The 15,176-nt window shown below is 47.2% G+C and overlaps 5 protein-coding genes; 3 read left to right on the forward strand and 2 right to left on the reverse strand.

Moving 5' to 3' along the window:
• Positions 1 to 2,870: 2,870 nt before the first annotated feature.
• Positions 2,871 to 6,299, forward strand: GSTUM_00010896001 (uncharacterized protein; the record flags this gene model as incomplete). XM_002841571.2 has 7 exons in its annotated part: positions 2,871 to 3,202; positions 3,261 to 3,344; positions 3,405 to 3,567; positions 3,618 to 3,796; positions 3,848 to 4,610; positions 4,666 to 4,798; positions 4,857 to 6,299. The coding sequence occupies 7 exons, from the start codon at positions 2,871 to 2,873 to the stop codon at positions 5,246 to 5,248; spliced, it is 2,046 nt and encodes a 681-aa protein (XP_002841617.1). The 3' UTR covers positions 5,249 to 6,299.
• Positions 6,300 to 6,880: 581 nt separating this feature from the next.
• GSTUM_00010899001 (40S ribosomal protein S4) lies at positions 6,881 to 8,433 on the reverse strand (the record flags this gene model as incomplete). Its single annotated transcript, XM_002841572.1, has 6 exons — positions 6,881 to 6,931; positions 7,004 to 7,559; positions 7,612 to 7,687; positions 7,754 to 7,839; positions 8,137 to 8,280; positions 8,318 to 8,433. 6 exons carry the CDS (start codon positions 8,431 to 8,433, stop codon positions 6,881 to 6,883), a joined length of 1,029 nt encoding a protein of 342 aa, XP_002841618.1.
• Positions 8,434 to 8,435: 2 nt separating this feature from the next.
• Positions 8,436 to 9,316, forward strand: GSTUM_00010900001 (uncharacterized protein). XM_002841573.2 has 2 exons: positions 8,436 to 8,887; positions 8,964 to 9,316. Exons 1-2 carry the CDS (start codon positions 8,525 to 8,527, stop codon positions 9,102 to 9,104), a joined length of 504 nt encoding a protein of 167 aa, XP_002841619.1. The 5' UTR covers positions 8,436 to 8,524; the 3' UTR covers positions 9,105 to 9,316.
• A 1,969-nt stretch (positions 9,317 to 11,285) lies between these two features.
• Positions 11,286 to 12,435, forward strand: GSTUM_00010901001 (uncharacterized protein). XM_002841574.2 has 3 exons: positions 11,286 to 11,507; positions 11,585 to 12,143; positions 12,231 to 12,435. The coding sequence occupies exons 1-3, from the start codon at positions 11,392 to 11,394 to the stop codon at positions 12,297 to 12,299; spliced, it is 744 nt and encodes a 247-aa protein (XP_002841620.1). The 5' UTR covers positions 11,286 to 11,391; the 3' UTR covers positions 12,300 to 12,435.
• A 54-nt stretch (positions 12,436 to 12,489) lies between these two features.
• On the reverse strand, positions 12,490 to 12,928 carry GSTUM_00010902001 (uncharacterized protein; the record flags this gene model as incomplete). The annotated part of the gene is made up of 2 exons (XM_002841575.1): positions 12,490 to 12,729; positions 12,818 to 12,928. 2 exons carry the CDS (start codon positions 12,926 to 12,928, stop codon positions 12,490 to 12,492), a joined length of 351 nt encoding a protein of 116 aa, XP_002841621.1.
• Positions 12,929 to 15,176: the final 2,248 nt, after the last annotated feature.

Here is a 15,176-nt window from a genome sequence, read left to right on the forward strand (position 1 = left end):
ATAAACATGATTCCATCAACACCATAGACCTGCTTCTCCATGTTCAATTCTGTGTACAGCTTTAACCGTGCCTTTACATCCCCCCGACTGGGATTCCTCAACCCTTCCCCAGATTTTCTTACTGGCGTATCAAATGGTCTCATTGCATACCCCACCACTTGACAGCCACCGGTGGTAGCTCTATCTACGGGCTGCGAATTTTGTTCACAGATCGCAACGGTTTCCCCCCCCCCCTTCTTGTTCCGTTCGGATGGTAAATCAACAGGAATTACTAGCTGTAGAGGCAGAGCTAACCTAAAGAATTGCTGGTGGTGTTTGCGATAAATGAGTACGAGTGCAGATGATCAAACGTACCCCTCATAGCTTCATATACTCGAGTATAAGAGGCATTGTAATGATGCTCAACATGGGGTGGGCATGTGTATTTGGAATTATAGTACAACTATCACATCTTTTCACCATCACTGCGACCGCACCCCCCCATCCCCGAAATAATGGAAGTAAGGCTCCGAGCCACCCGATACCATAGTGCAACACAATAACGTGGAAAAACAAGATAATCGAGCACTCCTAGTAACCGTCAACCCCAAACCATTGATTATTATATATGCAGGAGAGGGCGGATAAACGCATCGAAGCCCTCATGTACAGTATACGAGTACTCGAGTACCCGTCACCTTGGTTATTCTAGGACAACCCCCAGCGCCATCGTGCCCCGGGGAGGGTGGTGCTCAGGTACGAGTATTGTCCTGGACCCAGGATAGGAGGTGGAAATGGTCAGTCTCCTCTGAGAGGGAAACAATGGAGGAGAGGGGCTGTTCAAACGCAACAAACTACCGTATTCAACGGATAGCTTGTCTGAGCGTACTCGAGTATGTAAGGCACTGCATCCCCTATGGTTTTAGTGGACGGTTCGTGTTGTGCAGGATACTAGGGCGCCACCAAAGTGCTTTTAATTCCTACAAGTATCGGCCAGATGGATGCGTAGCGAAGTCAGTGGTTATCAAGTGGCCCTCGCAGTAATCATGAGAAGGTATTCCAACTCCTGCTTTACTCTGTGAGCCCTCAATCCATAGTTTTGTCAACTCAAGCGGCTCCCTTCGAGACATCTGGTCATGGAGTGGGGAAATCGGAGGGGGAGGGATTGGCGGGGTGATAAAAACTGAGGTTTTGTGTGCTCAAGATATCATACTTGTACACGAACCGATTCTGGTAATGGCAACTTTGAAGCAATCCGAAGTGCCATACTGGCGCAATGTAATCGACTTGGGCTTTTTCCCCCAAAAACAGCACAGCAACGCCTCGACAGTGCTGTCACCACTTAGATTTGCTGAGTCATCATCGAGTCGGAATTTTTTTCTCCTTCACCCACCCGGTGTTTACTTTTCGCGGGAAAAAAAGTTGTCGTGCCTCACCTTAGCCCCCCCCAATTCAACTCAATTGTATGGGCTGAGGATTCAGGCACAATGGCACATGCTGCTGTGAGAACTCAGTTGATTCTTTTTACTGTAGGGATAAAGGAACGACTGATGCTTAGCCAGGATGCTACGAATATACGAGTACTCGAGTAGTTATTTCCCTTCCATTCCCTTCCGGAGGCTTGAGTGGAAGAATGGGGAAAGACATCCTTGGCTATTTTGAATCCTGCAGAGCTTATCGTGGAACCGCTCTCAGTCTTTCCTGGCCACGGTTCTGGTTCTGGACATTGCGAGAAAGTTTCTCAGCCTTGATGCACAGATGTACTCGTACAAATGCACCATTACTGCCACTGGAGCACATGTACTCGTACTCGTACAGTACTGTACTCTAAGTGGTGTGATATCGTTATCGCAATTGGTTCTCACCCCGATTTTTATCTGTGTTTATGGCTTACCTCTTCGCACGGGCACACAAAGAGGAAGAAAGCGACAACTGGTGCAGAGTTGTTATAGGCAGCTCCGCATGAGGTTCTCTATCTCGAGCGCGATACCCCGCCCCACCCGGCATAGAGACCAAATCGTGGGGTTGTTCTATCACGGTATTACTCGAGTATACTTTGTGGTAGGTTGAAAGGAGCCAACATTGGGAAGATGTCCAAAAGAAAAGAAAGACTTGGGAGACGCTGGCTGGCGGCTCGCTTCCTCCCGTTGGCTCAAGTGAGGGATGTCGCAAAGGTTTGGAGTGAGCCGTGGAGGTGCCTGGCGCGACAGGCCGTGCATCTCATTTCCCCGAGTATCCCGCTAACCCGTTTCGGGTTCACGAGTACTGTACAACAACGTTTCTTAGACCTGGCTCGCCCTTGCAGCCCTGACAGCCATGATTCCTAATTTTGTCCACGAAGAGAGGTTTCCCCTTCCTGGGTTACCCCTAGGTTTTTTTACCCCATTAGATACTTCCCCCGTGCGGAGCACCCCCCCCCAATGTTTTTTTTGTGTGTGTACTCGAGTATTGTAGCTCCGTCCGCCCTTCCTTTCCCACCAGCAGTCCCTCGACTGCTTGTCAGTTCGTCAGTCAGTCACTCGCCTCTCGTTTCGACCAACCAATTTTCGCTCCTTCACCACTGGTACAGTACTCGTACACTAACCTACTGCTGCTTTTCCTCCCACACTCTTTTTTCCCTCCTAACCTATTCCTCTGGTCACTCGTTCTGCATTTTCTGTTCTCTCGCTGCTCGGGTTTTCCGGGACGCCCTCTCCTACAGTACTGTGACCCCCCCCCCTCTCTTTGTGTTGGGTTAATTACGGTTTGTTTTTCTCTTGCCATTTCTGTGCTGCTGCTTTTGCTGCCAGAGTGAAATTTCTTCCCTCCCCTTCAAATCCCCCCAAGCCAACTTTGGAAAGTGATTGCCTGCTCGAGAGAGCTGGCTGCCTGGGGAATTTGGGTTTGGGTCGATGAGTGTGGAGAGAATTGCGTACATCGGACGCCGTTCCAGTGACTGCTACCCTTACGAACCGCAGAACTTTGACCGCGCGGCAGTGGGCTTAACAATACCTTTGGATTGTGATGCCTTTGCAGAATCAACCTCCAACATGTCTTCTTCTCCGCCATCACAAAAACGAAGGACGACATTGAGCCGGTCGAGTTTTGTCATTTTGTCAACGCTGTTCATACCGCTAGCGGCTGCTCAGGCAGCTGGGAGCTGTATTTCACTAGCTACTTCTCGCACCTGCACGGCTTTTAACAGTTCCTCTATATCTACTTCAAACGCTCTGGTTGGAAATTTGTATTATCCCACGCGTCTCGTCGGTGAATCGCGGGCGAGAGTGCTAATGTCATCTTAGCCCTTTTCTTCAATATGTCGCCAATATAGAGCAGTTCGACAATCAATTCGAACAATATATCAAACAAGATTATGCCAAACACAAGTAAGTGGTGACGGAGTGTGTTTGCTATGGTACTTGTATGGTTACTGACATGCACTCAAGGTTTCAAGATTTGTTTGGTTGTTCGAACCTCACGCTTTCCAATACTACTGAGTTATATGCACGTTATACGCGGAGCGTCCTATGCTCCCGAATGATTCAAGATTCACGAAAACTATGTTCGCTTTCGAGCCATGCCTCAACCCCCATCTGTGCGGATACTTGCGTATGTATTCTCGGTGAAATAAGTGAACTTCTCTAACATGGATTTTTTAGGCTGAATTCGCGATCAGCGAACAAATAATTATCTCAAATGAGGATACTTGTGGAAGCAATTCGGCAGATACTCTTGACTTGATACGTTCCGACTTCACCATCTGTGCCTTGCCATCAGATTCTCTCTCGGGAAAATGTATTCAAGGGGAAGAGAACGAATCTTACAATTGCGGTTACAAGTGGGTTCCCCTGAGTCTGTTTTTATACCACGTGACTTACAGACCCAATAGCGAGAATTTACCTGGACTGTGTCTCTATTGCGCTAGCGGTTCACCAAATTCGACGGATACATGTTGTTACAATTCGAATGCTCAAAAGAGATGTGCTGACGTTGACCTCCCAACTGCGACCGCCTTGCCCCCTATATTCACCACTTCTTCAATCCCGTCGGCAACTAGCTCATCAGGTTCGGGTAGTTCGGGTGGCTCGGGCAGTGGAAATGGGCTTTCTGGAGGTGCGATTGCTGGAATTACAGTTGGTGCTCTTGTTGGAGTGGCTCTCGTTGCTTTCCTTGTATTATTCTGCCGGAGGAGGAGACGCGGTGTCCCCTCACCTACTTTCACTCAGCCAACCCGAACCTACAGAAGCCCGTCAATAACTTTTAATCCTGTCGCAAATGTGCATGCTCAGGGATACGAGGTTCTCGCTGGGGGCCGGATCGCCAGAATGTCTGCTCTTGAAACGACTAACATTGCATCGGAGGGCGACCCATCATCTCCAGCAGTCATTGCTAGCGGTGGCCGTAGGGTTATCGGCAATAGCTCGTCGTCTTCCGATTTCGGCCTGGAGGATAGCCCTGAATCGCATAACCAGCGAAAATATTCACCCCAAGGTCGCCCATTACACCCACCACCACGTGACCGAAATGCCTCTCTATCTAGTACCTCAATTCTAGCCCCTGATAACACAACTTCGCCTATTACGGAAAGCGATAGGGGACCTTCTTCCCCTCAATTTCCTAGTCCACAATCGGAACAATTGCCATTCTTCAAGGTATGCCCTTTCCATGTAAGTTTATTTCAATATTCGATGCACTAACATTGTATAGGACTATTATTCGTCCGATGATATGCACCCGGGCGATAAGGTGGCGGTTCTCTGGGCATATGCACCACGAGCCCCCGATGAATTCGAACTTGACAGGGGTGACATGATTAAAATCGTGGGCATCTGGGATGATGGTACTGTATCCTGAATTCTTGCGGATATCTTCAAGTTTTGCTAATAATACAATGCTAGGGTGGGCGACCGGGATCCGCTTGAGCGAGAGGGCTGAGGATTTCATTAATCGCCGTCACATGCGCGATAGTGGGATATCTGCTTCACAGATGTCGCAACGTCGGGCATCCTCTCCCCCTCCCAGGGGTGAAGTTAAAGCCTTCCCTTTGGTATGCGTTTGCTTGCCAGAACATTGGCACAAAACCATTGAGAGTGATACCCAGGGTACTGAGTTTGCCTCGCAAACCATGGGTGATCCAGCGGAGGGAAGCAGTATAAAAGAAGGTCGGCTGCCGGATGACTCCAACACAGAGAGATCATTTTCTCCCGAGCGAAGGCTAACCCTCAAGGGTTCTAGTCGGTTCCGAGAAGACCTGAATGTCCCTCGAACTGGATCCTCACCGCCCCCTTGAATTTGATGCTAAAGGTAAATAGTCAGATTGGAAAAATGAAAATGGTCCCCCGACCTTATACTTCCGTCATTCTTGTTTCAATTTCAGTCATGGTTTGGGTTGGTGAAGGAATGCTCGGGTTTTAATGATGTTACTTTTATTGTTCCTGACTCTGTTCTCTCTCTTGTCGGGTCACTGTATCCTTTTTTATTTATTTTTATTTTGTCCTGTTAAATATTCTTTTTAGCGGAGTTTGGCTGGCTGTACTTTTTTCTTCCTTTTTTTCCTACTATTCCCCCCCCCCATAACGTGATCTGCATCTGCACCGCAGCATTGAAAACAAACAAACAAAAGGAAGGAAGGAATCCAGCAGTAGTAAAAAAACCCTTTTTTTATTTTCTCTTTGTCGTTCCTTTTGCGGTTAATTTATACTATACCCTTTCCTTTATCTTTTCTGTTTCCCCCTTGAATAGATGATGGGGGGATTATGTTTTTGCGATGCGATGCTATGCGATGTAAGCTAACTACTCACACATCCCCTTTCATCCTCCCTGCTACCCATCCACCTGCCGGACTTACCCCCCACTCATACATGAGCCAAGCACATGCGAAGCATAGAATTTGTTTTCCTTTCGCTTTCCTCCCTCCCTCCCTTCCGCTTCCACCTGCCTCGTGCAGGGCGCGGCGAGGTAAGTTAATATTGGCGTGGTAATGGTCAGGGTGTGTGGTGTGTGAAAGGCTGGTTCGTTCCCTCCATATTATTTCATTCCTCATACACTATTCACTTGAATCGGTGGCCTCTTTGCTTCACTTCTGCTTGCTTTCTGTATGGATGGATGGTAGGGGCTCTGATTATTCTGTTATGGATTGGATTGGGGGGGGTTGGGTTTGGGCTGGTGTGATAGGATATTTGATCAGGGTTTAGTTTGGCTGTGCGGAGTGGAGGGACGTGATAGAGGTGGACTTTAGTAGAAGTGTTGCGGCAGCCTGCGTGCTTGGTTTTGATAATGAAGAGAGGGTGTCGGTCGGGGGGAGGGAGGGTTATTTGTAATATGACTGGATGAATTATTGCGAATTTTATTATATTATATATATTTTATTCTACTGCTGTTGTGCTTGGTTTTGTTATCGTATCGGACTTGGGTACAGGTTTGATCTGTGCGAGTGATGTTTTGTGTATTTGAGCTTAGTACTGTACTGTACAGGACATTATTCGAGTATGAGTAACGCTAGAGTTGTAACCGGGGATTGGCCAACTAAACCTTGTCGCTGGAGTTCATGCAGTCCCAAAAATTGACTGGATGATGCATGTTCGAGTGGCACTGAGCTCACTTCCGCTTTGTAGTAATAGCGCAGGGGATGGGCGCTGTTAACATTACCAGGCGCACATGTCACGTTTCAACAGAATGGTGGTCTGTATCAGATACAGTAAAGAGCCCTCGTAATGACGTATCCATTTCATGGGAATTCTGATGTTTCATTAACGGAAAGAAAAAAAAAACCTCATTCCCTAGAACACGAATGCAAAGGGTACGGGAGTGCCCTAAGCTCTTATATAATAAAGAAAAGAGAAAAGAGAAGAAGAAAAAGCTAACTTTTTAAAAATGAATTCGGTTTTTTTAGTAACCTAACCTAGATATACATAAGCTACATCTACGAAAGAGTGTGGGCACGACGACGATCCCTTTCCTCAGCGATAGTCAACTGTGAATTTCAGATTAGCGGATGGTTCATGCGGAATACAGAATGGGGGAAGTGAGAGATATATATGCGAACCTTGACACCCTTGCCCTTTGGCAGGGAGATCCATGGCTTGTCCGGGCCGACGATAAAAACGTTGCTAAGGCGGGTAGCAAAGGTGTTGTCGATAGCGTCCTTGATGTGAACGATATCAAAACCACCATCGTGTCTCTCGCGGTGAGTGATGACACCAACACGACCCATGTTGCGGCCACCGGTAGCCATGGCGATTGTACCGGTATCAAAGCGGATGAAGTCGATGATCTTTCCGGTCTCGATATCAATCTTGACAGTATCGTTGACACGGATGGTGGGGTCAGGGTAGCGGATGGTGCGGGCATCGTGGGTAACGAGATATGGGATCCCCTTAGCGCCCAACTGAACACGCTTGACCTTTGCGAGCTTGTAAGAGGCCTCGGTCTCGGTGATGCGGTGGATGGTGAAACGTCCCTTGGTATCGTAGATAAGACGGAAGCGCTCGCCGGTCTTTTCGATGGTGATAACGTCCATGAAGCCAGCGGGAAAGGTAGGGTCCGTGCGGACTTTGCCATCGACCTTGACGAGACGCTGCATTACGATGGCCTTGACTTCTCTATTTATCCCGTTAAGATGTTTCTCGAAATTTGAAGCGGGGAGAGACTCACCTGCTGTTGAGAGCATACTTAAGTCTGTTTCTAATGAAAACAACTAGAGGCATGCAGTCCCTCAACTTATGGGGGCCTGGTGACAAGACCCGTCAGCAAAGACGAGCCCGGAGACTACTTCAACAAGTGAAGCGAAACATACCAGGGGAAGGTCTGGGAGCGTATTTCCCAGAAAGTTTATCGAGCAACCAATGAGAGGGGGCATTAAGCCTCTTCAAGTGCTTCTTTCTATTGTAGACGTGGGAATTAGCTTTATATCCACCACGTGCAGAAATTCGAGGGAGGATCTGGTAGATCTGGGAATTGAGAGCATCCAAAGTGCGAAAAGGCGAAGCTTCGACATCGAAAACTCGAGCTGTGAAATCTGCTGCGCCAAACCCCTCGATGGATCCAATCCTCCCCCCGTGATCTTCCTGACCCCCCACCACGAAATCCAGGGTTTTTTCGAGGGAGGCTTACGGTCCACTAAGCACAAAATGTTAGCTGAATTAATTTGCAGAATTTAGGGAATTTTGTTGTGGAAACGGACCGAGCCATGTTTTTGTATTATGAGACTTTAGGGAGAGTTGTTGAGGGGTCTCTTTGCTGCTGCTGTCGTGTGTTGTCGTTTGGCGTGATGTCTGGCTGATTGAGCTGCAAAGGTTAGGAAATTTTGGGTGGGAGTATCCACTCAGTGGAACGGAGTTTGGCACAGTCACGCTATTACATTAGGTCTCCAAGCCCTAAGGCGTGGTATGATATCGTAATTAGAGCCTCAGGATCTTGATCACCAATAAGATCAGATAACGCCAAGGAATGGGGTGCAAAGCTCAATGTCTCCATGAACAGCAACCACAATGCAAGTAACGAGCGCGACAAATTCGTGACATATACCCTCACGACTCCCAGAGCTAAACACAAACCCCTCGCTACAATGTCAGTCACCCTACATACAGACGCTGGCCCGCTAAAGATCGAGATCTTCTGCGAAGCTGTGCCGAAAACAGCGGAGAACTTCCTCGCCCTCTGCGCATCCGGCTACTTCGACAACTGCCCCTTCCACCGCAATATAGCGGGCTTCATAACACAGACCGGAGACGGCGAGTTGGGCAACGGAAAGGGCGGGAAGTCGATATGGGGCGGGAAGTTCGAGGACGAGATTAAGCCCGCGCTTAGGCATAATGTTCGGGGGGTTGTAAGCATGGCGAATTCAGGACCAAATACAAACGCTAGTCAATTTTTTATCACGTATGGGGCACATCCGCATTTGGATGGGTTGAATACGGTTTTCGGGAAGGTAGGTTTTCCCGTTCTACGGCAACCCAGGGTGGGATTTCAAGGTTGGGGAGGGCGGGACTGATTGTTGGTGCTAGGTTATCGATGGGGTTGATTCAACGCTGGATAAACTTGAAGTTGTGGAGGTGGATAAGAAGTATCGGCCAAAGAACCCAGTCAAGATTCAGAGGGTTACGATACATGCTAATCCTCTCGCTGATATCGATGGCGGGGATTGAGTGTGAGTCTGTTGCAGTTTGAGGGTATGGATGAACTTTTCGGTAATTTGGGATGTTTACGGCACAGCTCTTGGGTTGAGGAAGGACAGGGCTCTTAATGTAGCTAAAGTTATGGCGCTTGTTGTGGGGCTTGTATTTCTAGAACATATCGTGTCTCTGGCTGTTTATGCATAATACCCGAGTGTTAATTCTAGATTGTTGCATTATTATTACCCCTTGTCTCTCCCTATGGTGTCGGCACCCCAAAACTGCGCCCGGAAATGTGGGGCTCCCAGCCTGTTGCAATAGTGGTGTCCGAACTATGTGATAGATAGTTGACATCGTTCTCTCCGCCGACCGTGTAAACCGCTAGCTAACATTATCATGCTATTGTATACGTTTGTGGTATTTACTGTGTATATGGCAATATATGCGAAACCTAACAAGTAATACTCGAGTAAGTTCTGATTCAGCCCAAACCCAGTGTCGCATCCGAGTATTATGCAAGTATCATTGCCAGGAGCGGAAGTTCTTAGCTAGCCAGGTCCGTGGGTAGTTGTGTGACTTGTGTCTGAGATCTAAGCTTTCTTTTGTGCTCCTATATTTTGCTTTTCCATGTGTGGAATGTTTCAATAGGAACCTTTTGTGTTCTCGGGAAAAGGAACATGTTTGAGGAACCCGAGTGATGTTTCATGATAGTATACCCTTGGCACTACCCTGAGGTTTGTTTGTTTGTTGGCTATCTAAGGGGTTATTTCCAGGTTAGTTCTAGAACTGCGGTGTAACCTCAACTTAACTGAAGGTAGAATGTCGTGTTTTGAAGGTATGATATATACATATACCAATCCCGTGGCGATAGCACTTAGGATTCTCGAGGTCAAGTGAATGCATATTATTCCTGCATATATTTTTGTCGGTTCCCGGAGAGCTATCGTATTGCTAAGGGGAACCCCGGAGTGTCTTACTGTAAGCATTTATCGGAATCCCCGAAGGAACCCCGTTCACGGTGTTTGGGAAGGACATGTCAGGTACGGATATGACCGTAGGGTAGTAAGGGTTGTGTACTCGGGGAGGCTCTAATTTGCCAGGTCGAATTGGGTTGAGCAGTCTAGCCGTTACAGTACTCGAGTATAAAACAAATTGGAGTCGAGGATCAAGTTAAGGTTCCTGGGGACACTGATAAGGTAAGCACACATTTTATTTTACCGGTTAGCATTCATATTGCTGCTCAAGACTACAAGATATACTCCAGTGGTATTCTGCCTCTTATTAACATAAGAATGTTCCCAGTTTGTCTTGCATGCCCTGTGACCACCTCGTCAGTGGAGTGAACCATGGGCTGTTACTATTCTTGCCCATCCAATATTGTAGAGCGAGTAAACTTCTTAGGATTCTCTGATTTTAGATTTTGTGGAGTGCAAATGTGACTTGCGGGAAGCAGATATGATGTCTGATTACTTATCCTAAAATCTATCCTCCCGCAGTGAGCACATTATGGTCTGGTCTACTAAGCTGTCTTCGGGAACATGCTATGGGGTTTGTCTCTTTCGTACCAGATGTTTGGCATCGAATATTGGGATCAAGATATTGGAATATCCGTGGTTTGTTTGACAGAGGGTTTTTCACCCCTTCTCATTTTTTATTTTAAAAAAGCTCCCTGCTGGGTATCTGCATTTCATGGTAGTTCTTGAGGTATTAAGCTAAGAGATATATATCTTTAGTCTCCTCCTTTACTAGAATATTCGTGCTTTAGGTTACATGTTTATGGCTTTTGTATTTGTCTGCGTACAGTACGGTACATCCCATTTCAACCACCAGTCTCCGTGGCCATTGGGAAACGCCTCTCGCGTGCATATTGAGAGCATAATATCATCAGAAGATCCAACAACTGTAGGAGGCATGGCAGGAAGCCCACAAAGCCGGCTTGGTGGTGATAGAATCTGTGTAATGCGGGTCGTAGATTTTCCCTCACTAATGGAGAAAGCCAAACCTCCGAGTCACTCTACATTCACCCGTGGAGTCTCCATGCCTATCAACTCGGACACCATTCCAGGTAAAATCATCTTGTCCACTCTCCATCATTATCTAATCTAATCAATCTGATTATCACGTCATTAATTTCTTGGCATCCCTCAGAAAAAAAAGGCATAAATCCCTCCTTGGTCCAGTTCTTCAACCCTCTTTATCAGATCAACCAAAGCACCCCACCAAACATTCCTTTCTGCCCCACCAAACATCTGGACCTCGACACAATACAAAAAAAACTCTCCCGAAAGCACACCCGACGAAGGAGAAATCCGCCGTTAAGATGATCATTCAGATTAAAAACGAAGAGGAGGTTACTGCGATCCTCAATAAGACTGATGGACTTGTCATTCTTAACTTTTACGCCGCTTGGGCGGAGCCTTGTGCTCGGATGAATCAGTGAGCAAGAGCTTGGATTTGACTCTTCTTTTAACTTGGTTTGCTGATAAACCATCTAACTAAAATTAACACAACAGGGTCTTCGAAGCAATTGCAGCCGAGTATCCTGACGCGGCAACCTACCTCTCCATTGATGCGGAAGACGAAGCTAACGCCTCCACCACCGAAAAATACGACGTCTCCGCTGTACCATACTTCCTCTTCCTGAAGGGTGAAGCTGTGCTCGAGCAAGTCTCGGGCGCAGACCCGGCACTGCTAAAGTCCGGCGTGGAAAAGCACAGTGGCGTTGGAAGCCTCAACCTCCCCGCCAAACAAAGCACTGCCAACCCTAGCTCCACCGCCAACGGAGCGAGCGGTGAAGGAGGAGACGAAGGCATTGTGGAAGACATCAACGTCCGCCTTGAGAAACTTGTCAGCGCCGCGCCCGTGATGCTCTTCATGAAGGGCACTCCGTCCCAGCCGCAGTGCGGGTTCTCCAGACAGCTGGTCGCGCTGCTCAGGGAGAGGGAAGTGCGTTATGGCTTCTTCAATATCCTTGCCGACGACGAGGTTAGACAGGGATTGAAGATTTTTTCTGACTGGCCGACCTATCCGCAATTGTACAATGAAGGGATTTTGGTTGGGGGGTTGGACATTGTGAGCTTTTCTTTTTCTTCTATCCCCTGTATTTTTCTTACACCCTCGTGGATTGGTGAGATAGAGCTAATGAAAGAGATGCAATAGGTTAAAGAGGAATTTGAAAACGATCCCGACTTTCTTCGCCCTGGAATCGCGACTCCTACCACGGATTGAAAACATGTGATGGGAAATTAAGAAGCAAAAAAAAACAAAAAACTAAGAAAAAAAAAAAATTTGATACCGGTTTCATAGCCATTAGTTTAGTAGTAGTGGCTTTTAGAAAACAAGAGGAATGGAAGCATTAATACCACCACCGCATGGCAAACCATCCCACAGCCTTATAATCTGTGGCCGTGACTAAACCTCAACCAAGCCGACTCTCATCCTCCCCCTCCCCCTTCTCCTTCCCATATCCCTCCCCACCGTCTCCACCACCACCTTCCCCCTCCCTTCCCTCAACATCCAACTGCTGCTGCAAGACCATAGAATAAACCGACGCCTTCAACAACGTGAACACCAACCCCGTCTTGCGCTCCAGTCCCCTAAGCGAGTCCAGTATCTTTGCAGTTGGCGTTCCGGAGATTGCGGCGATGGACGTTGACAGCTAGCAGGGCGGATCAAGAACAATCAGTATCGGGGAGAGGGGGGAGGGGAGAGGGGAATATGAGGGCGGAAGCAGGAGGGGAAGAAACATTATTCATGTTATGCAGTAGACGGGTATATTCATCCAGGATTTCCTGTTCCAGCGGGGTTAGGAGGCCCGGGCCCGAGACTGGGGAGTGGTGGGGCGGGGTTGTTGACATTGTTGTATATTGTGATGGTGGGTGGGGATGGAGGCTTAAAATTAAGGTTGGTTGGTGGTGGTGGTGGTGGGGTGATAAAGGTAGAGTTGCTTGGGCTGAATTAAATTTACCGGTGTTTTGTTAGTGGTTGCATAGTGCTGTATCGGTACAGTATTGTCCGGGGACAAAATTAACTAGCTGTCAACGGCCGGAAAATCTTCGGTGATGACAACCACACTCCCCCACCAACCCACTATCATGAAAACCCAAAAGAAAATTAAAAAATATAAATACATAGTAGAAATTAATATTTAGTATACCATCCATCAGCCTTAATAATTGCTTCCACCCTATCCACCATTGATCCTGCCAAAGTATCAAAAACCTTTTGGTCCAGAAGTTCCCAACAAAGAGTAATAGCCTCCTCTATAATTTTTTTGATCTCATTGACAGGGCCCTTCAGGAGAAACAGCTCAGGATAGTGCTTATGAAGCTTGTCTTTCACCAGAGACCAAACATTTTCAATTGGATTGAGGTCTGGTGAATAGGGAGGAATTTCCATCAGAGAAATTCTATTTCTCCTGATCCATCTCCTGAAAGGCAAGTGAGTCTTAGCATTGTCAATGATCAAAAATACCTCTTCCTCTCCAACATGCTCCTTGATATCCTCCCATATTCCTGGAAAGTCATATTGATCATAAACATCAATAATTGACTTTCCAGTTACTCCACCTCTAGCAGAAGTAGGATCAGGAAAAACAGGTAAAAAAAGACCATGAGTTTGACCATAGAAACAACTAGTCATCATCTGACTAATCTTTCTCTCTCCTTTCCTAGCAGTAGGTTCAATACAATCCTTATTCCACTTTTCTTTTGGACATCTAAATACCGATTTTCTTCTCTTTAGGTTGGTGGTGGGGTCTAATGGTGGTGAATACCGTCTAGAGGAAGTGCTACGGATGGGATAGGGGGCGAAGCCCCCTCCTCCGTCACATTCCCCTAGAGAGTAACATATTTAAGAGCGATACAATTTATCAATTACATTAAAGAACACGCAATTCCCATCCATCCATTCCGCATCGCCCAGTTCGCTAAGCGAGGGTCATGGTTAAAGCAACCTATAACTGGGCGACCGTGAACTACCTGAGTTTTCTGACAGTACTTGTCCGTACTGGTGAACTCAGCCTGTGAACCGAACCAGCATTTAAATACATCCATACGCGTAAATTCCATATCATCGAAAACCACATACTTGTAAGTCTCGTGATACAAGGAAAGATTAAAGAAACCCGAAAAGAAAATATGAGACCCTAAACTCCACGCCCATTCGGTCTTACTGGTCCTTGTAGGACCGTATAAGATCTAGGCCAAAGGTCGTAAACCAAGGATACCCCTACATGAATCATCGCGATACAATGAAAGCCAACCATTACACCAAACCACCAAATCTGAAGGCAAATCCCAACTCTCAACAGGATAAGGAGATCTATATACATTTTCTATGCTTGGATAATGTTTCTCCGCTACCATGCGAACGTTATTATAGCTACCGAGATAAAGTCTCGGAGCCATGCTACGGACATTCTCGAGAAACTGTTTTTTTCATCCCGTCAGCCTATGGTCCCCGGGACATGTATATCCTCCCCTATGATTCTAATGCAAATGAACGACAACGAGGAATATACAAGGTCTTTCTGTATCGACCACCTGTTCGGAGGGCTGGTGAGGGGGTTTACTCACTTGATCCTTAGTTTCTGCAGCGAAACATTCAAGCAACGCATCTCTATCCCTAGATTTTCCTGTACCGGGTCCCCCACAATCTTCCCTTTCGAAATCCTGTACGAGCACCCGTCCTTCCTTCCGGCAATAATCCCACACTTTTTCAGGAGTTCGGTAAACCGTTTGGAGGTTTGGATGATAAATGCTGCCCCCGAATTCCACGTCGAGACATCGCATGTTTGTGGTTTCGAACCGTTTTCTGTCCACTCGACGGATGAGAGCATGGTAATGAATTCCTCCATCTGCGCAACGTTCCTGTCCAAGTACGAGGTGAAGACTACGTTGTCTGCAAGCGTCGATAATCGGTTCAGGCGGGAGATCGTCACAACGGAGGTACATGACCAGCTGGTATTTTGTACAGATTCTTCCGCGAGGAACGGGTCAGACAATTGTTCCGAGGTCAGGTGTTGCCACCAGCTGAGAACTCGGTTCGGGTTGCGTGGTGGACGACCAATCGATCGGAGTTGAGGTGGTGACGATGGTATCAGGG

Source organism: Tuber melanosporum (genome assembly GCF_000151645.1).
Source record: "Tuber melanosporum whole genome shotgun sequence assembly, scaffold_77, strain Mel28".
NCBI classification, from domain to species: Eukaryota; Fungi; Ascomycota; class Pezizomycetes; order Pezizales; family Tuberaceae; genus Tuber; species Tuber melanosporum.

What these genes read in the sequence shown, in the direction of transcription:
- GSTUM_00010900001 (XM_002841573.2), top strand. Translation starts at nt 8,525, where the DNA reads ATGTCAGTCACCCTACATACAGACGCTGGCCCGCTAAAGATCGAGATC. An exon ending in TGAATACGGTTTTCGGGAAG is followed by an intron (nt 8,888 to 8,963) that starts GTAGGTTTTCCC and finishes TGTTGGTGCTAG; the next exon opens with GTTATCGATGGGGTTGATTC.
- GSTUM_00010901001 (XM_002841574.2), top strand. Translation starts at nt 11,392, where the DNA reads ATGATCATTCAGATTAAAAACGAAGAGGAGGTTACTGCGATCCTCAAT. An exon ending in CCTTGTGCTCGGATGAATCA is followed by an intron (nt 11,508 to 11,584) that starts GTGAGCAAGAGC and finishes TTAACACAACAG; the next exon opens with GGTCTTCGAAGCAATTGCAG. An exon ending in TGGTTGGGGGGTTGGACATT is followed by an intron (nt 12,144 to 12,230) that starts GTGAGCTTTTCT and finishes GAGATGCAATAG; the next exon opens with GTTAAAGAGGAATTTGAAAA.